We start from the raw sequence: 19,067 nt of genomic DNA on the forward strand, positions 1-19,067 counted from the left end.
AGGAAGAAGAAGGAGATAGATCAGGTTGAGACAAATTTATTTTTTATTTATTTATTTATTTTTAATACTAGGGGTTGAACCCGGGGGCATTTTGCCACTCAGCTACATCCCCAGCCATTTTTGTATTTTTTTATTGAGACAGAGTCTCACTAAGATGCTGTACTTGGTTTTGAATTTGTGATCCTCCTGGCTTAGTCTTCCAAGATGCTGGTATTATAAGGTGTGCTCCAGAGTGCCCAGCAAGACTTGACATCTTGACAATATAGAGTCTTCCTTCTTGTACATTATTGATATACAGGAAAGTAATGTTGTAATCCATGTTAATTCAAGGAATTTCAAGGAATTTTCTTGATTATTTCAGATTTTCTACATAGATAATTATGTCATTTATTAACAGAGTTTTGTTATTTTCCTAATCTTTTTTTTTTTTTTTTTTTTTTTTGGGGTACTTAACCACTGAACAACATCCCCAGCCCTTTTTTATATTTTACTTAGAGATAGGGTCTCACTGAGTTGCCAAGTGCCTCATTAAGTTTCTGAGGCTGGCTTCAAACTCACCATCCTCCTGCCGTAGCATCCCAAGCTGCAGGGATTACAGGCATGCACCACTGCTCCTGACTAACCTTACATTTTTTAACATGTGTGTTCGATTTGAGAAGCCTGAAGATTAATCACTTATCTCTACTTTCTCAATCTTGACACCATTGGCACTTTGAGCTGGATAGTCCTTTGTCGTGGGTCTTGTCCTATGCACAGTAGGAGGTTTAACAGCATCTCTGGCCTCTATATACTAGATGCCAGTAACTCCCCCACCTCCCAATGGTGACAGTCCAGACATAGCCAGATGTCCTGTGGGACGACAAAAATCCCTCTGAGTTGACAACCACTGGCTTAAATTATACAATGACATGAGCCAAATGTGATAGTCAATTTTACTTTTTTTCACAGATTTTAAAACCGAGGAAGAGCTGCTATCTTACATACATAAAAATTACCAAAAGACTGTGGCCACAGAAGAAAGCACGTTGTATTCATGTGCTCGGAACATGATCTCAACCATTAAAATGTTTCTAAAATCAAAAGGAACTAAGGAATTAGAAGTAAGGAAGTGTGGATGATGCTGTCAGTGGTGTAGTCTTTGGTTGGTAGTTGATGGATTGGGTTCATTTATCTCTGGAGATTTCCATCATACTGTACACGATTCAGAAATGTCGAACAAGGAAGTGAGTACAGTTCTAGAGTTTAGAAGGTGGACATGATGAACTGGTAAGGTGGAAATTAAAGAAAAAGGTGAAAGGAGGTACTTACATGTACTTTCCTCCTAATGAAAGCTCTTTTGAGCTGCATCTTGGCTGGATGAATTAAGTCAGTGGTTTTTAACCTTTGCTGTACTTCAGAATCACCAAGAACATTTTTGGTTTGGGGTTTTTTTTAATGTGTTTGGTTTTTTTGTTTTTTTGTTTTTTTTGTGTGTGCTGATGCCTGGTTCTTCTAGGCTAAGAGATTAACTCTAGATCTCTAGAATTGGAACTTGGGCATCTTTAGTTTAAAAAACTCCTTAGATGCTTATGACTGGGAGGTTGACAAATCAATGTTTTAGAACATATTGTTATTTTTGTTCATGTTTTGGAGCAAAAGCAGGACTCCTCCTCTAAAGTGAACAGAAGGAGTTATTTATGACACTTAGGCTTCTCCATTACTACTTTCTGAAACCTTCCTTTTAAGACAGTTCAAGTCTACAGGCTTGCTGTACCCATGCCCAATAGCTTGCAAATACTTTTTGACCAAGTTCTTTCTACACACGCATACACACACACACACACATTTTAGTTATAGGTGGAAACAATACCTTTATTTTATTTTTATGTGGTGCTAAGGATTGGACCTAGGGCCTCACATGTGCTAGATAGCGCTCTACCACTGAGCCACAAACCCATCCCCTTTGATCAAGTACTTTTCAAAGATTTAAAAGAAGTTGTTCATTCACTATTTTTCATTCAAATGAAAGGAAGGAAATTTGTAATGGAATATATTTTCCTTTTTAAGTTATTTTATATGAAATTAGAAATAGCAATAAGAAACAGTATTCTTCTATGTAATGACTTTATATTTTCAGGTCAACTGTCTGAATCATATAAAAAGTAACCTTCTAAAAACTAGTAAAAGTCTCCGACAAAATCTAGGGAAAAAACTGAACAAGGAAGACAAAGTACGAGAGTAAGTAGCTATTTATTTATTTATTGATACTAAGTTTTGAACCCCGGGGTGCTCTACCAGAGTTAAATCCCAACCCCTCCCCCCTTTTTCTTGAGACAGGATCTTACTAAGTTGCTGAGGCTGGCCTTGAACTAGCAATCCTCCTGCCTCAGCCTCCCAAGTCGCTGGGATTACAGGCATGTGCCCCACACCTAGCCTCTTATTGGTCATTTCTTATATAAATAGATCTATACTTAAAAAGGGAGTTTTTCAGATAAGTGGCATGAATAGTAGATATGACTGAGTGTTTTTTTCTCTCAAGGTGCCAGCTTCAGGTGTTTCTTCATCTGGAGATGTGTCTACAGTGCCCTTTGATATTGGAAAGTGCAGATGAGATGGAGCAAGTAGTGGAGGAGGCATGTATATAGTTATGCCCTAGTATTTTCAGCTGCCCCACAGTGGGAAAATGGTAATTTTCTAAATTCTCCTTCAGGTGACAAATTTGCTGCGCATGGTGTGTGTAACTGAAGATCCAGCTTACCTAGCAAAGTTTCTGGAGGAGATTTTGAGATTGTAAGTTTGATGGCTTAACTTCAAAATTGTTTTGTCAAGAACTGCACACAGTTATTATCTCAGTTATGGAACTATAAGGACTCATTTCTCATGTCGGATGAAGAAGGGAATAAAGTGGGTAAGGTGGTAATTCTGTGTTCTATAGTTAACCAGTCTCCTCCACAGGTATATTGACTCCATCCCAAAGACGCTTGGAAATCTTTACAACAGCCTCGGGTTTCTGATTCCTCAGAAGTTGGCTAGTGTCCTTCCTACAGATTTTTTCAGTGATGACTCCATGACACAGGAGAGCAAATCACCACTTCTTTCCATGCCTCTGTCATCCAGTGCTCACCAATCAGTGTCTGGTGGCACTGAATCTGACCAACTGGAAGAACTCCGCACCAGATCAGCCAAGAAGAGAAGGTAGGAACTCCAGGCACCAAAGAAATGACTTGTACTGTTACAAGTCAAAGGGTGTATTTAAACCATAGTCTAGTTGTTTTTGTCCCTATAATGTATTGAATTATAATCACTCTTATGTCTGAATCACAAAAACCAACTATCTGAGCTCCTATCAATCAACAGTTGACCCTAGGGAATAAATAGTATTTACTTTGTAGTTCCTAAAGTCCTTTTATACTGTTTACCTAGGGTCTTTAATAACTAGGAGCCTTTTATGAAATAGAGTTTCAGCTTACTTTTTAAGTTTCCTTGGAGAAGTTTTATTATTATTAAGTAGTTGAATTTATAGTGCTTATTTTTGAAAATCCTGGGTTTGACTTTTTTTTTTTTTTTTTTTTTTTTTTAATAAATCTAGTGTAACCCCAAGATGTCTGGCTTTTGTTAAATGTAAGGTTTTATTTTAGACTCTCATTCCATTCCAATTTAACTATTGTACTTCTATCTAGTGTGTCTTGACTTTCCTTCTATTTTTAAAAGGAAAAATGCACTAAGAAGACATAAAAGCATTGCAGAGGTTTCACAGAATCTTCGACAAATTGAAGTTCCCAAAGTGTCCAAGAGGACTACAAAAAAAGTAAGTAATCTCCAGTAAATACAAAATGGCATTAAGTGGGTTGTTCCTGCTGTCTTGAGTTGGCACAATAAATAAGGGTGAAAGACAGTCTCTACTTTTAAGAAATTGACTTTGGGGGATACAGAAATAGTATCCCGTATCCAAAACATTTGGAACCAGAAGTATTTCAGATTTTAGAGTTTTTTGGATTTTGGAGTATTTGCACAGAACATATTGGAGTATTTTTACAGATGCTCAATTTTGGATTTTTAGAGCACTTCAGATTTCTGTGGAATTACAGATGCTCAACTGGTGTTAAATATTCTCATGAATGCACGTGAGACTATAACCCAAGGGATAAAGAAATAAAAATTTATTAAGAGAGTAATCATTTTACCCAAGAGATTGATAGAGATAATTCAAAGAAAAACATCAAGTAAAATTAAGAATGGATAAATTAGGCCAGGTGTGGTGGTGCACACCTGTAATCCAAGTATCTTGGGAGACTGAGGCAGGAAGATCTTGAGTTCAAAGCCAACCTCAGCCACTTAGCGAGGTCCTAAGCAACTCAGCGAGACCCTGTCTCTAAATAAAAAATAAAAAGGGCTGGGGCTGGGGCTCAGTGATTAAGTGCCCTCAGTTCAATCCCTAGTACCAAAAAAAAAAAGAATGGATAAATTAATTGAAAATCTTGAATATAGGTAACAAAACTCATGAAACAACAAAATAAGTGAAAAGGTCATATAAAATAATATACAATCATAATAGGACTTTGTCTCTCACAAAAGTACTTTTTAGTATATTTATTTTACTTCAATAAGAAGTTAACTTCACTCACAAGTTTTACTTTAGTGGTAAGTTTGAGAGTAAAAATAAAAAGATAATGACCGTCATGAAGTCAGACAGCAATTGGTTTTTCTTTAGCAGTAGACATAATTACTTGACGTTTTTATTGGTTGCAATAAAAAAACTGAGCTGGAATCTGCTTACTAGTGAAATTAATGTCTTTCTAAGGAAAGAAGGAAGACGAAAGTATAGTGAAACTTTTTTTTATTGTAAACAAATAGGATACATGTTGTTTCTCTGTACATGGTGTAAAGGCATACCATTTGTGTAATCATAAATTTACATAGGGTAATGTTGTTTGATTCATTCTGTTACTTTTTCCCTTCCCCCCACCCCTCCCACCCCTCTTTTCCCTCTATACAGTCCTTCCTTCCTTCATTCTTGCCACCCTCCCTAACCCTAACTTTAACCCTAACACTAACCCCTCCCTCCCCCAATTATGTATCATCATCCACTTATTAGCGAAATCATTTGTCCTTTGGTTTTTTGAGATTGGCTTATCTCACTTAGCATGATATTCTCCAGTTTCATCCATTTGCCTGCAAATGCCATAATTTTATCATTCTTCATGGCGGAGTAATATTCCATTGTGTGTGTGTGTGTGTGTGTGTGTATATATACATATACACACACACACACATCACAGTTTCTTTATCCATTCATCAATTGAAGGACATCTAGGTTGGTTCCACAATCTGGCTATTGTGAATTGAGCAGCTATGAACATTGATGTGGCTGTATCTCTGTAGTATGCTGATTTTAAGTTCTTTGGGTATAGGCCAAGGAGTGGGATAGCTGGGTCAAATGGTGGTTCCATTCCAAGTTTTCTAAGGAATCTCCACACTGCTTTCCAGAGTGGCTGCACTAATTTGCAGCCCCACCAGCAATGTATGAGTGTACCTTTCTCCCCACATCCTCTCCAACACCTGTTGTTGCTTGTATTCTTGATAATCGCCATTCTAATTGGGGTGAGATGGAATCTTAGGGTGGTTTTGATTTACATTTCTCTTATTACTAGAGATGTTGAACATTTTTCCATATGTTTGTTGATTGCTTGTAGATCTTCTTCTGTGAAGTTGTCTGTTCATTTCCTTAGCCCATTTGTCGACTGGATTATTTGTATTCTTGGTGTAGAGTTTTTTGAGTTCTTTATAGATTCTGGAGATTAGTGCTCTATCTGAAGTATGATTGGCAAAGATTTTCTTCCATTCTGTAGGCTCTTTCTTTGCATTGCTGATAGTTTCCTTTGCTGAGAGAAAGGTATTTAGTTTGAATCTATCCCAGTTATTGATTCTTGGTTTTATTTCTTGTGCTATGGGAGTCCTGTTGAAGAAGTCTGGTCCTAAGCTGACATGTTGAAGATCTGGACCTACTTTTTCTTCTATAATCTGCAGGGTCTCTGGTCTGATTCTGAGGTCCTTAATCCATTTTGAGTTTAGTTTCATGCATGGTGAGAGATCTGGGTTTAGTTTCATTCTGTTGCATATGGATTTCCAATTCTCCCAGCACCATTTGTTGAAGAGGCTGTCTTTTCTCCATTGCATATTTTTGGCCCCTTTGTCTAGTATGAGAAAATTGTATTTATTTGGGTTTGTGTCTGTGTCCTCTATTCTGTACCATTGATCTACCTTTCTATTTTGGTACCAATACCATGCCGTTTTTGTTACTATTGCTTTGTAGTAGAGTTGAAGATCTGGTATTGCGATACCCCCTGTTTCATTCTTCCTGCTAAGGATTGCTTTAGCTATTGTAGGTTTCTTATTCTTCCAGATGAATTTCATAATTGCTTGCTCTATTTCTGTAAGGTACATCATTGGGATTTTAATTGGAATTGCATTGAATCTGTATAGCACTTTAGGTAGTATGGCCATTTTGACAATATTAATTCTTCCTATCCAAGAACATGGGAGATCTTTCCATCTTCTAAGGTTTTCTTTCATTTCTTTCTTTAGTGTTCTGTAGTTCTTATTGTAGAGGTCTTTCACCTCTTTTGTGAGATTGATTCCCAAGTATTTTATTTTTTTTGAGGCTATTGTGAATGGGGTAGTTTTCCTAATTATTCTTTCCAAAGATTCATCACTTATGTATAAAAATGCATTAGATTTATGTGCATTGATCTTATATTCCGCTACTTTACTGAATTTACTTATGGGTTCTAAAAGTTTTCTGGTGGAATTTCCAGGTTCCTCTAAATATATAATCATATCATCAGCAAATAGGGATAGTTTGAGTTCTTCTTTTCCAATTCATATCCCTTTAATTTCTTTGGTCTGTCTAATTGCTCTGGCTAGAGTTTCAAGGACGATATTGAATAGAAGTGGTGAAAGAGGGCGTCCCTGCCTTGTTCCAGTTTTTAGGGGGAATGCTTTCAGTTTTTCACCATTTAGAATGATATTAGCTGTGGGCTTAGCATAGATGGCCTTTACAATGTTAAGGAATGTTCCCACTATCCCTATTTTTTCTAGTGTTTTGAGCATGAAGGGGTGCTGTGTTTTATCAAATGCTTTTTCTGCATCTATTGAAATAATCATGTGATTCTTTCTTTATTTTGTTGTTAGGTATTTTCATTATAATGTGCCTTGGTGTGGGTCTGTTGTAATTTTGTGTATTTGGAGTCCTATAAGCCTCTTGAACCTGATTTTCCATTTCATTTTTCAGATTTGGGAAATTTTCTGATATTATTTCATTGAATAGATTGTTCATTCCTTTGGTTTGTTTCTCTAAGCCTTCCTTAATCCCAATAATTCTTAAATTTGGCCTTTTTATGATATCCCATAGTTCTTGTAGATTCTGTTCATGATTTCTTACCATCTTCTCTGTTTGTTCAACTTTGTTTTCAGCATTAAATATTTTGTCTTCAATGTCTGAGGTTCTGTCTTCTAGGTGTTCTATCCTGCTGGATATGCTTTCTATGGAATTCTTAATTTGGTTTATTGTTTCCTTCATTTCAAGGATTTCTGTTTGGTTTTTTTTTCAATATCTCTAACTCTTTATTGAAATGATCTTTTGCTTCTTGTATTTGCTCTTTTAACTGTCAATTGGTACGATCACTCAGTGCCTGCATTTGCTCTTTCATCTCATCATTCAGTGCCTGCATTTGCTCTTTCATCTCATTGTTTGCTTCCCTGATCATTTTAATTATGTACATTCTGAACTCCTTTTCTGTCATTTCTTCTGCCATGCTGTCATTGGGTTTTATTGATGTAACATCTAGATTTGTTTGGGGCATTTTCTTCCCTTGCTTTCTCATGTTGTTCAGGTATCAGTGGACCGCTGAGATATTGCAGATTTCCTCTATTGACTTATAATGTCCCTGAAGATTTCTAGTATATCCCCTCTTAGCCTTCAGTAGGCTGAAGTCTTAGAGGAAGTTGATAATGCGGTGCTCCACAAGGAAGCTGCCTCTCTAGGGGTAGTGGCCTTCAGGTGGGGTATATTCCCTGCTAGTGGGCAGAGGTGCCTCCACTTGTTGACCAATGGTCATCCAAAGGGGAACTAGGCTGCGGGCTGAGGCAAGGCCTGTTTGGGCCTGTGTCTCTGGTTTTACCATCCTTGTGGGAAAACCTCACCGGGCAGGGAAGACTCACCCGGTGGGGAGGTCTCGCTGGTCAGTTCCCCTCCTAGGGGTTCCCCTCAATCTACAACTACCGCCTGGGCTGGGCTGCCATCCTCTGCAACGTTCCCAGGGTCCCGGACTTACCTCTTGGGCCTAGGAGCCTCACCCTTCGCAGACGAGTCTCCTTAGGCTGCCTCTCCTCAGAGAATCTGCCCGCAGTCCTGGAACCTTTGCTCTGCCCCTAAGTGTGTCCCTGTGCAGCTCTTCCACCAAGAAGCCTCCTAGGTCCTGGGACCCTGCTCTGCACCTAATCGCCTGGCTATGCGGCCCCTCCTCTGAGCAGCCACCTGGAGCCCCGTACAATCGCTCCGAGTCCCAGTGACCCGCCGCATGCCTCTTCGGATCCGGACAGCCGCCCGGTGTTCCGGTGTGGTCATTAGGAGTCCAAGCAACTCACTGCATGCCTCCTCCTCCTGCCAACCGCCTGTAGCCCTGGGCAGTCACTCCGAGTCCAAGTGACCCGCCCCGTTCCTCCTCCTCCTCCGGGTAGCCCCCCCGGGTGTTCAGGAGCGGTTGCTCCGAGTCCAAGCGACCCGCCACGCTCCTCCTCCTCCTCCTCCTCCTCCTCCTCCTCCTCCGGGCAGGCCCCGGTGTTCAGGAGTGGTCACTCTGAGTCCAAACAGCTCTACTCGCAGCTCCTCCTCTGGGCAGCTGCCCGGAGCCCCAGTGGTTGCTCGGAGTCCAAGCGCTGTGCTGAGTGGCCTCCTCTTCGATGCTCCCAGTTGTCCGAGTTCACTGCTCCAGCGGGGGGAGGGGTGTCTCACTGGGCAGCTCTATTTCACAAAGTTCCCTGCATTCCGAGACTACCGCCCCATCCGGGATGCCTCCCCAACGGGAGAGACTCACCTGGCTGCTTTGAGTTGGTCCCAAGTCTCTCAATATCTCCTCTTTTGAATCCTGAGTCCTGGAGCAACATGAAATGCAGCCACCCTCTTGTCCGCCATCTTGAAACCCCCTAGTGAAACTTTTGAAATGCACAAACTGAGAAGAGTTAAAATTCTTGAGCAATAACTTCAAAAACCTTAATTATTATGATAGTTTATTATCTTTCCAAATGTTTATAGCTGACCTTTGGCATTGGAAGCAAGAATTCTTTTAAAGAATTGGTAGCATTCACTTTCCTACTGTACCTTTCCTGAGAATAAGATGTGAATCTTAATATCCTGTAATCCTGATTGATGAGTGTGAAATCCAAAAGTGGACAGCTAAGATTGTTAGACTTTCTTTCTCTTTAGAATTTACAATGATGTTTGTACTTTCTAAATTATTTGAACCTTTATTTTATAGTGACCAAGACTGTTCACATCTTTAAGACCAGATTTACTGAGATCAGGATGTGATTTTGGTTAACAAAGTTTTTTGTGTCAAAGTCAGTATGGTAGTTAATGATAGCACTTTAACTGAAAGGACCAGATGTTAAATTTTTATAGAGTAAATCTGAATTTTCTGAAGTATCAATGTAGTGAACTTAGAAGCAGTGAACTTATTTATAAGCTAAGTGTATATATTAATATATGTTCCAGAAGAGCACAGTGATTTTAAAAAAGCTTGATCCTACCTAGTGCCTCATGGACATAACTGTCAAGTTTTTCCTTTCAGTTATATAGATTAACAAGTGTTGACAAACTTTTTCTGTAAAGATGGTAAATATTTAAGCCTTTGCAGGCCATGCAGTCTCTGGCGCATTGCCTCAGTTCTTTTGTTGTAGGAAAGTGGCCACAGACAATACATAAACAGACTCAACCATGTTTCAGTAAGTTTTATTTTTGAAATAAGAGATGGCCCAGATTTGGTCTATGTACTGTAGTGTGCGCTGACCCATGGATTAGGAAACTGAATGTTGAACATATTTTTACAATAATAATTTAACTCTTTAAAAGAGTTATTATTAACCAAGGTAAATGACTAAGAATTACCACTTTTCTTGTCTTTTGCAGCAAAACTTCCATTGTATCACTGAGATAATTTGTTAAGTTTCTGCTCAATCTTCAGTGATTACAGTGGCATAACTGACAAAACAAATCATGAAAAACCATTCCCTTGTTTAGATATATCTGAGTCTTAGATTCCTAAATCCTTTACTAGAATAGCAAGTAAATAAAAGTTTGATAGAGAGACATTGCTAAGCATGTAACTATGCTTAATTTATGTGGTTTTCCCTGGGTGTGTATTTGTTTGATACCAGGGATTGAACCCAGGGGCACTTAACCACTGAGCCACATCCCCAGCCCTTTTTATTTTTTATTTTTATACAGGGTCTCACTAAGTTACTTAGGGCCTTACTGAGTTGCTGAGGCTGTCTTTGAACTTGCAGTCCTCTTATGTCAGCTTTCCAAGCCTCTGGGATTACAGGCTACCTGTTATTTTAAAGATAAAAAGTATACATGATCTTTGTTTAAGAAAAAAAAAAACACCTTGAAATCATATAACATTAATAATATATTCCTTCTCCATAAGTTCTACAGATATAATCATCAGTTGTTAGTTATATATAGTCCCAAACCCTTTTCTGTGTATACTAAGCATAAAGGCTTATAGTTATCTGTAATATTCCCTTACATACATAAATATTAAAAATGGTTTCATCTACTGTACTTATTATTCTGCCTTAAAAAAAATCTTCCCCCATCACAGTTCAATTTCTACATTATAAGTCTTCCTTCTTAGTCTCTTAATGTCTGCATTGGATGGATATATAAATCAATTTACTGGTTCATTCTTTATGAGCATGTACAGTTTCTTATTTTGTATTATCACAATGTAGTAGAGAACATCTTTGGAAGATCTACTTTTAGTGTGTTTTACTGTGTCTGCTATGAGTCCCTGTAAGTGCACTGCAAGGATTGAAGGACTTTATATGGAACTTTTATTCCTTCAGTTTAAACAAATACCTATGTAAATTTCCTTATAGGATTTTCTCATTTTCCAGGAGAACTCTCACCCTGCCCCTCAGCAGCCTGGACTCTCAGGGAAAGACACAGTACAAGGTATGCTTTGATCTTCCAGGGTATGGATCTGTTCACTGGAATGACAAATTTATTTTGATTGCATGTATTTAAGCAGCTGCATTCAGCTGTAAATTATGACTTTAAATCGTTGGTTAACAAAATATGTCCCAAAATTTTACTCAGGAGAATATGATCCCATAATCCTGCATTCTACAAAATAACTGACCTGAAATCTTTTAAAATGCCATTCTCATGAAGGCCAAAAAACCATACCAAAACAACAACAACAAAAGAGCAAAGAGAAGAGGCAGTGGAACTGTTTTAGATGAAAGGAGTTAAAGCATGAAAGCTAAATGCACTCCATGATCCCTGCTTGGATCTTAAATTTAGAAAGGAAAAAATAGCTGTAAAGTATAATATTGAGACTACTACAGAAATTTGAAGGAAGATAGTATGTATGCTAGATAATGTGTGTAATAATGGCATCATGGTTATGTAGGAGAATGTCCTTGTTAGGAGACACAGATGTGCCAACACAGGGAAGGGAAGAGTTGTGAAGTCCATAACTTAGTCTCCTGGGTTTGGGGAGAGAAATTATACACAACAGAGAGAGGTGAAGGGAAAAAGCAAATGTTGACAATTGGCAAATTTATGTTAATTGTGCTATTTTTTGAAATTTTCTCTAGATAGTAAATATTTTAAAACATAGGAGAAAAGAGAAAATAACAAATTGAATTTGGCTTTCAGGTCACAAATCAGTTTCATAGACTGCTTAATGGAGATAGAGAAAATTTTTGAAACATTAAAGGTGCCTACCATCTTGCTAGTTTTGTCAAGTGTTTATCAACTTGTTAGCTGTTTTCTTAACTTTGAGTCTTCTAGACTCAAACTCATCCATGCTCTGAAATCAAGAACCAAATTTGAAATAACCTAGCAGGGAGGCTGAAGCAGGAGTATCATTTGAACCCACAAGTTCAAAACCAGCCTGTGCAACATAGTGAGATCCTGTCTCCCCTCACCCCACCCCCCCAAAAAAAAAACAAACTAAAAACAAAAATAACCCAGGAGATTAGTAAAGGAGTCAGAAGAAGAAATCTATGGACCGAAAACAGTTTCTCTACACAGGCTGAGCTAAATACAAGACAACAAAAAGGTCCAAAGTGAGAAAAATAACACTGGGCCATATTAACCAAAATCTGTATTACCCATCCTCTTTTATGAGGATTATTTCTATTTTATAATGTGTAAAGCTTCTAATTTAATAAGTGATGTGGGCCTTCCTTGTATTCCTGAAAAGTTAATTTAAACAAATTTTATGGTAGAAAATTATGAATAACTGTATGCCAAAAAATTAGGTAAACTAGATTAAATGGGACAGATTCCTAGAAGAACACAAACTACTGAAAAAGAGATTTGGGGAGAAAAAGAAAATCTAAATAGACCTACAACAACTTAAAAAAGATTGAATTAGTTATGAGAAAAACTTCCCACAAAGAAATGCTCAGGACTAGATGATTTCACTGCTGAAATCTGCTTAACATTTTAAAAAGAATTAAAACATCACTGGGAATGTTGGTACATGCCTATAATCTCAGCTATTCAGGAAGCTGAAGCAGGAGGATCACAAGTTCAAAGCTAATCTAGCAAGACCCTTTCTGTATGAAAAGAAGAAATAAGTGGACCTGGGGATATAGCTCAGTAGTAAGAGCACCCTTGGGTTCAGTCTCCAGTAACACACACACAGAGAACACCTTAGCATTTATTATGGTCAACTGATTATTTGACCAGGGTGCCAAGACAATTCACCAGGGAATGAATAGTTTTGAACCCAAGTGATACTGAAACACCTAGATATCCCCCTACAAAAAAAATGATATTGGATCCCTACCTCATGCAAAATCATTAACAAAAATTTCTGAATCTGTAAGAGTAAATGTTTTAAACCATACTTGGAGTATACTTTCTAAAGAAATCTTTTTAGTAAATGTGAAAATAGTAATCAGTCTGTACAGTAGTTTCCTTAAGCAGTTTCTCTGTTTTAAGTATTTGGCTTTCTCTCTCCCTACCCTCACCCACGATGCTTTCAGAAGTGACCAAAGTTCGAAGAAATCTCTTCAACGAGGCAATGTTTTCTCCTTCAAAGAGATCACTAAAACGGGGATTGCCTAGGAGCCATTCTGTGTCAGTTGTGGAAGGTCTGGACCATAAACTTGACCACTTCAAAAAGACCAATAAAAGTACCACATTTCAGGGTAAGCAAATAAAGAGGAATTTTGTCAATTTTGTTGGTCTTTTCAAGGAAGTTCAACTTTTCTTTTTCTAATCCCAATTTCATTTAATTTTTTTCCCTCTACTTGGTTTGATTTTAGTTTGCTCTTTTCCTAGTTTAAGATGAAGTTTAGGTTATTGATTTTAGAACTTTCTTTTTCAAATACATGTATTTATAGCTACAAATTCCTTTCTAAATACTACTTTAGCTGTATCCTGTAAGTTTTGGTATGATGTGTTTTCACTGCCATCTCCAAACACTTTCTAATCCCTTGTGATTTCTTCTTTGATCCACTGGTTATTTAGAAATGTTAATTTCCGTGTATTTGTGAGTTACCCACATTCCCTTCTATTGATTTCTTTTTTGGGAGAGCAGGGAGAGGTTACTGGTAATTGAACTCAGGGGCACTCAACCACTGAGCCACATCCCCAGCCCTTTTTTGTATTTTATTTAGAGACAGAGTCTCACTGAGTTGCTTAGTGCCTCACTGTTGCTGAGGCTGACTTTGAACTCGAGATCCTCCTGCCTCAGTCTCCTGAGCTGCTGGGATTACAGGTGTACACTCCTGCACCCAGCCCTTCTATTGATTTCTAGTTTCATTCCATCTGTGTTGGAGAACATGCTTTGTATGAGTTCAGTCTTTTTAAATTTATTGGCCCTTAGACTGGGAATATGGCTCAGTGGTAGAACTGCTTGCCTAGCATGTGCAAGGCCCGGGATTCCATCCCCAGCACTGCAGTGGGGAAAATGTATTGATATTTATTATTCAGTTATCTCTCCCTTCAATTCTGTCAATTTTTGCTTCATATATTTTGGAATTCTGTTGTTAGATGTAACTGTTTATAACTATTGTATCTTATTGATGGATTGAACTTCTTATTAATATGTAAAATCTTTGTCTTTTGTAACCTTTTTTTGGCTTAAATCCTATTTTGTTTGACAATAATATAAACAAGAAGCTCCTTTGCATGATATCTTTTGCTATCCTTTAATATTCAACCTCTGTATCTTTGTTGGGTCTCCAGTAGGTAGCATAGAGTTGTATCACATTTTTTAAATCTTTTCTGCCAATTTCTGCTTTCTAATTGTGGTGTTTAATCTATTTACACTTAAAGTAATTATTGATAAGGAATGACTGCTGCCATTTTTCATTTTCTATATACTTTATGCCCTTTTCTTCCTTACTTCCTCTATTATTGCCTTTTTGTTTGTTTGGTCTTTTATTACCTTACTTATTTGTAGTGTCTCATTTTGATTCCCTCCATTCTTTTTCTGTGTGTTTTGTAGTTATTTCTTAGTGGTTATCTTGGCAATCATAATTAACATCGTTAACTTAAGACAGCCTAGTTAGGATAAAATCAACTTAGTTTCAATACTATATACTTTATTCCTCTATGTTTCTGTCCCTCCCCCTTTATTGTCATCATCATAGATTACATCTTTGTACATGGTATGTTCATTAATACAGACCAATAATTATTGTTTTGTGTTTTTGCCTTTTAAATCATATAGAAAAAAAGAGGAGCTGTAAGTCAAAAGTAACATAATACCGTCTTTTTTTTTTTCTTTTGGTATTACAGATTGAACCAGGGACACTCAACCACTGAGCCACATCTTCAGCCACTTATTTATTTATTTATTTATTTATTTTTATTTGTTCTGATTAGTTATGCATGACAGTAGAGTGCATTTACACATTTTGATAAATCATACATAAATGGAGTATAATTTCTCATTTTTCTGTGCATATTGTAGGATCACATCAGTCATGCAGTCATATATATACATGAGGTAATAATGTCTAGTTCACTCTACTATCCTTCCTACCCCCATACCCCTTCCCCTCCCTTCACTCCCCTTTACCTAAAGTAACTCTATTCTTCCCTAGCGCCCACCCCCCACCCTCTTATTGTAAATTAGCATCTGCTTATCAGAGAAAATATTTGGCCTTTTGTTTTGGGGGTTCGACTTATTTCACTTAGCATGATAGTCTCCAACTCCATCCATTTATCAGCAAATACCATAATTTCATTCTTCTTTATACTTTATTTAGAGATAGTCTCACTGAGTTGCTTACGGCCTTGCTAAATTGCTGGGGCTGGCTTTGAACCAACTGCCTTAACCTCTTGAGCAGCTGGGATTATAAATTTGCATCACTGTGTCTGGCTAATGTTATTTTTTGTATCAACCTGCATAGTGTGTTCTATTGTTCAATCTCTTATGGCTTTTTTTTTTTTTTTTTTTTTTTTTTTTTTTTTTTTTAAGAATCTAACCTTTATTTTATTTTTATGTGGTTCTGAGGATCAAACCCAGTGCCTCACCTGTGCTACGCAAGTGTTCTACCACTGAGCCACAACCCCAGCCCCTTCTTATGGCTTCTTTTTGCTGTCTAATGTCCTTCCAGTTTAGCCTGATGCACTGTCTTAGCTTTTCTTGTAAGGCAAGTCTACTAATATTTGAACTTCTCAATTTTTCTTTATCTGAAAATGTCTTCATTTCTATTTTAGCCTTGAAGGATACAGAATTATTTTCAACAGGATTTTTTTTTTTTCCAGGATTTTAAATATATTAATCGTGGTCTTCTGGCCTCTAAGGTTTCTGATAAGAAATCAGCTATTGATCTTATCGAACTGCTTTGTCTCTTGCTGCTTTCAAGAGTCTTGCTTGAGTTTTTGTTTATGGTAGTTCTTTTGTTTGTTTTGTTTTGTTTTATACCAAGGATTGAACCCAGGGGCACTTAACCACTGAACCACATCCCCAGCCCTTTTTATTTTTATTTTGAGACTGTCTCACTAAGTTACTTAGGACCTCTCTAAATTTCTGAGGCTGTCTTTGAACTTGGAATTCTCCTGCCTCAGCCTCCTGAGCTCTGGAATTATAGGTATTCCCTGCTCTTTTTAGAGTTTTGACAGTTTGACAGTAATATGTCTCAGTAGGATCTCTTTGATTTATCTTGCTTGGGGTTCACTGAATTTGTTGGATGTGTAGGTTCATGTTTTTCATCAGATTTAGGAAGTTTTTAACTATTACTTTTTCAAAACAGTTTTCTGCCTCTGTCTTCCCTGGTGGTTGGTGGTGTGCTTGATGGAATTCCACCAGTTCCTCAGGCTTTGTTCATTTTCCTCATTCTTTTTTCTTCCTGCTCTGATTGGGGAATTTTTCCTTATCTTCAAATTCACTGATGATTCTACCTGCTCAAATCTGCTTGCATCCCATTAGTGAATTTTTCATTTCAGTTATTATTCTTCTTAGTGCCAGAATTTGTTTGGTTCCTTTTTATAGTTTCTGTTTGCCTTATTGTATTATCATTTTGTTCTTTCATTGTTTTCTTGGGTTTCTTTTATTCTTTTATCCCTAGTTTCATGAGCTTATTGAGCATATTTGGAAAAATTGTTTTAATATCTTTGACTAGTAATTTCAACATCTGGGACTCTTTAGGGATAATTTCATCAAACTCTTTTTTGCTATGAGTGGGTGAATTTTCCTATTTCTTTGTATGCTTTTAAATTTTTTGTCAAGAAGTAGGAGTGAAGGATACTATGATGCGCTGATTGTGGGAATCTGATTCTCTAAGCCCTCAGGGATAGCTGATTTTTGCTTTTTGAGGGTTGCTGCTCTCCTTCTGTACCTTTTCCAAACTATTTTTTGTGAAGTATGTTCTCCAAATGTCTGACTCCAAAAATGGGGTGGGAAGAAGGTATTTTTGTCCCTTTAAATCTTGCAGTAGGTATGGTGAGGGAAGCCACTGCAGCCCGAGAGGGCTGAAACCGTGGTGTGTGTACCAGTCCCACAGGATCCCTAAGCTGACCTACAGTTCCAAACTTTGGAAGGCAGGGTCCCTGTCTTCTGCCCTAGCACCAACCAGCTGCTCCTAGAATGGGGATTGGTCTCCCACAGCTGCAGTGGGCTGAGGAAAGCGGGCAGTGGCTGGTTGTGGGCCTCATTCCTTCTAAATAGCAGCAGCCTCTCCTCTTCAAGCACCTGTGGTTGTGATAAGTGTCCGGGCAGGTTTCAGAATTCCTAAGTATTGGATTCTGATCTCTTTTTAGCTTACCAACCCTTAGAGCTCACCAACCCTTAGAGCTTTCCTTTCCATTTTTGTGCGTGAGTTCCTGTCCTTGGGGATTACAATTAATAATTTAAAACAGCCAACTTCTAGTTGATACCAACTTAATTTCAGTTTTACAAAAACTGCTCCTATGTAATTCTATTTTCTGTCCTTTGTGCTGTTTTGTCATACAAATTATATCTCTATATTTTATGACTGTCAACACAGACTTATATTTGTTTTATTTTTTTAATCACAGGGTAAAAAAAAGTTGCAAACAAAAAAAATTGTTAATACTGTCTTTTATATTTACTTATAAGTTCTTTGCCAGACTTGTTTTCTTTAATGCTTCTTGTGCATTTGAATTACTCTCTTGCCTTTCCTGTCAGCCTGAAGGATTCCCTTTGAGTGTTATTTGTGGGACAGGCCAGCTGGTGATAAATTCTGTTTGGATTTTGTTGTTTTCTTCTTGGACTGGGGATTGAGCCCTGAAGCACCTTAACACTGAGCTGCACTCCTAGCCCTTTTTATGTTTTCATTTTGCGACATGGTCTTGCTAAGTTGCCCATGCTGGCCTTGAACTTGTCATCCTTCTACCTTGACCTCCCAGGTCACTGAAATCACAGGCATGCTCCATCACGTCTGACCTATTTGGGTTTTTTTGTTTGTTTGTTTGTTTGTTTGTTTTTGTTTTTAGTCATCAATTGATCTTTATTTATTTATTTATATGTGGTGCTAAGACTCGAACCCAGAGCCTCACACATGCTAGGCAAGTGCTCTACCACTGAGCCACAACCACAGCCCTTGGTTTTGTTTTAATCTGAGAATATGCCAGATTCTCTATTGAATATGCCAGATTCTCCATTGGTTTTGAAGTGTAGTTTTGTTGGGTATAGAATTCTTCCCCAAATATTACCACCACCTCAGGAAACTGTGATATTTAACAATTTCAGTAAACACTTCTAAGCAAAAGATAGTTTATGCCAGGTGAGTTGTAAGTCTGGTAAGTAGAGACCAACCTTGTGAGTAGAATTTTCAGGAAACTGTTGGGTCATATGATAACAGGTATCTGTGAGCAGGGCTTTTGGAAGAGTTCCAACCCGATTCAGAAACTGCAGGGCTTTTGGTTTTCAAGGTGACCACAGGGCGAGGGAGAGAGTGTTGGGACTAGGGCAGGTTAAAGTGCCATGATCCTCACTGTACTTCCTGAGAGTTGGCCATTTTTCCGAAAAAAAAAAAAAAAAAAAAAAAAAAAAAAAGCTACCTAAATTGTTGTAAACCTTTAGCTAATCTCCAGAGTTCTGAAAAAAACTAGTTTCCAGAGTTCTTCCTCCTTAGGAGAAGGGTTTTTTCAGAGGTCCTTCTCCACCATTTCTGCTGATGTCACTCCTTTGTGTGTGGGTGAGTGTGGGTGGAGTGGGTGTGCCAGGGATTGAGCCTAGGACCTTACAAGCACCCCACCACTGAGCAAGCTAGTCATTTTTTTAAAATTATTTTTTAATATATATTTTTCATTGTTGATGGACTTTTATTTTATTCATTTACTTATACACAGTGTGAGAATCATTTACTTA

At 37.8% G+C, this 19,067-nt stretch overlaps 1 protein-coding gene across 2 annotated transcripts in view; it reads left to right on the plus strand.

Annotated features, from left to right (window-relative positions):
• TICRR (TOPBP1 interacting checkpoint and replication regulator) overlaps window positions 1–19,067 on the plus strand; it is a 47,594-nt gene that overhangs the window by 18,820 nt on the left and 9,707 nt on the right. The window contains exons 8-15 of one of the 2 annotated variants that reach the window (XM_079125376.1): window positions 949–1,100; window positions 2,117–2,217; window positions 2,519–2,612; window positions 2,690–2,769; window positions 2,935–3,174; window positions 3,691–3,787; window positions 11,140–11,215; window positions 13,264–13,428. In XM_079125376.1, coding sequence (XP_078981502.1) covers window positions 949–1,100; window positions 2,117–2,217; window positions 2,519–2,612; window positions 2,690–2,769; window positions 2,935–3,174; window positions 3,691–3,787; window positions 11,140–11,215; window positions 13,264–13,428 — 1,005 coding nt within the window. The remainder of the gene's footprint in view (window positions 1–948; window positions 1,101–2,116; window positions 2,218–2,518; window positions 2,613–2,689; window positions 2,770–2,934; window positions 3,175–3,690; window positions 3,788–11,139; window positions 11,216–13,263; window positions 13,429–19,067) is intronic. The other variant, XM_079125377.1, reaches the window with a different exon arrangement.

The sequence above is a fragment of the Sciurus vulgaris genome, assembly GCF_902686455.1.
Source record: "Sciurus vulgaris genome assembly, chromosome: 2".
NCBI classification, from domain to species: domain Eukaryota; kingdom Metazoa; phylum Chordata; class Mammalia; order Rodentia; family Sciuridae; genus Sciurus; species Sciurus vulgaris.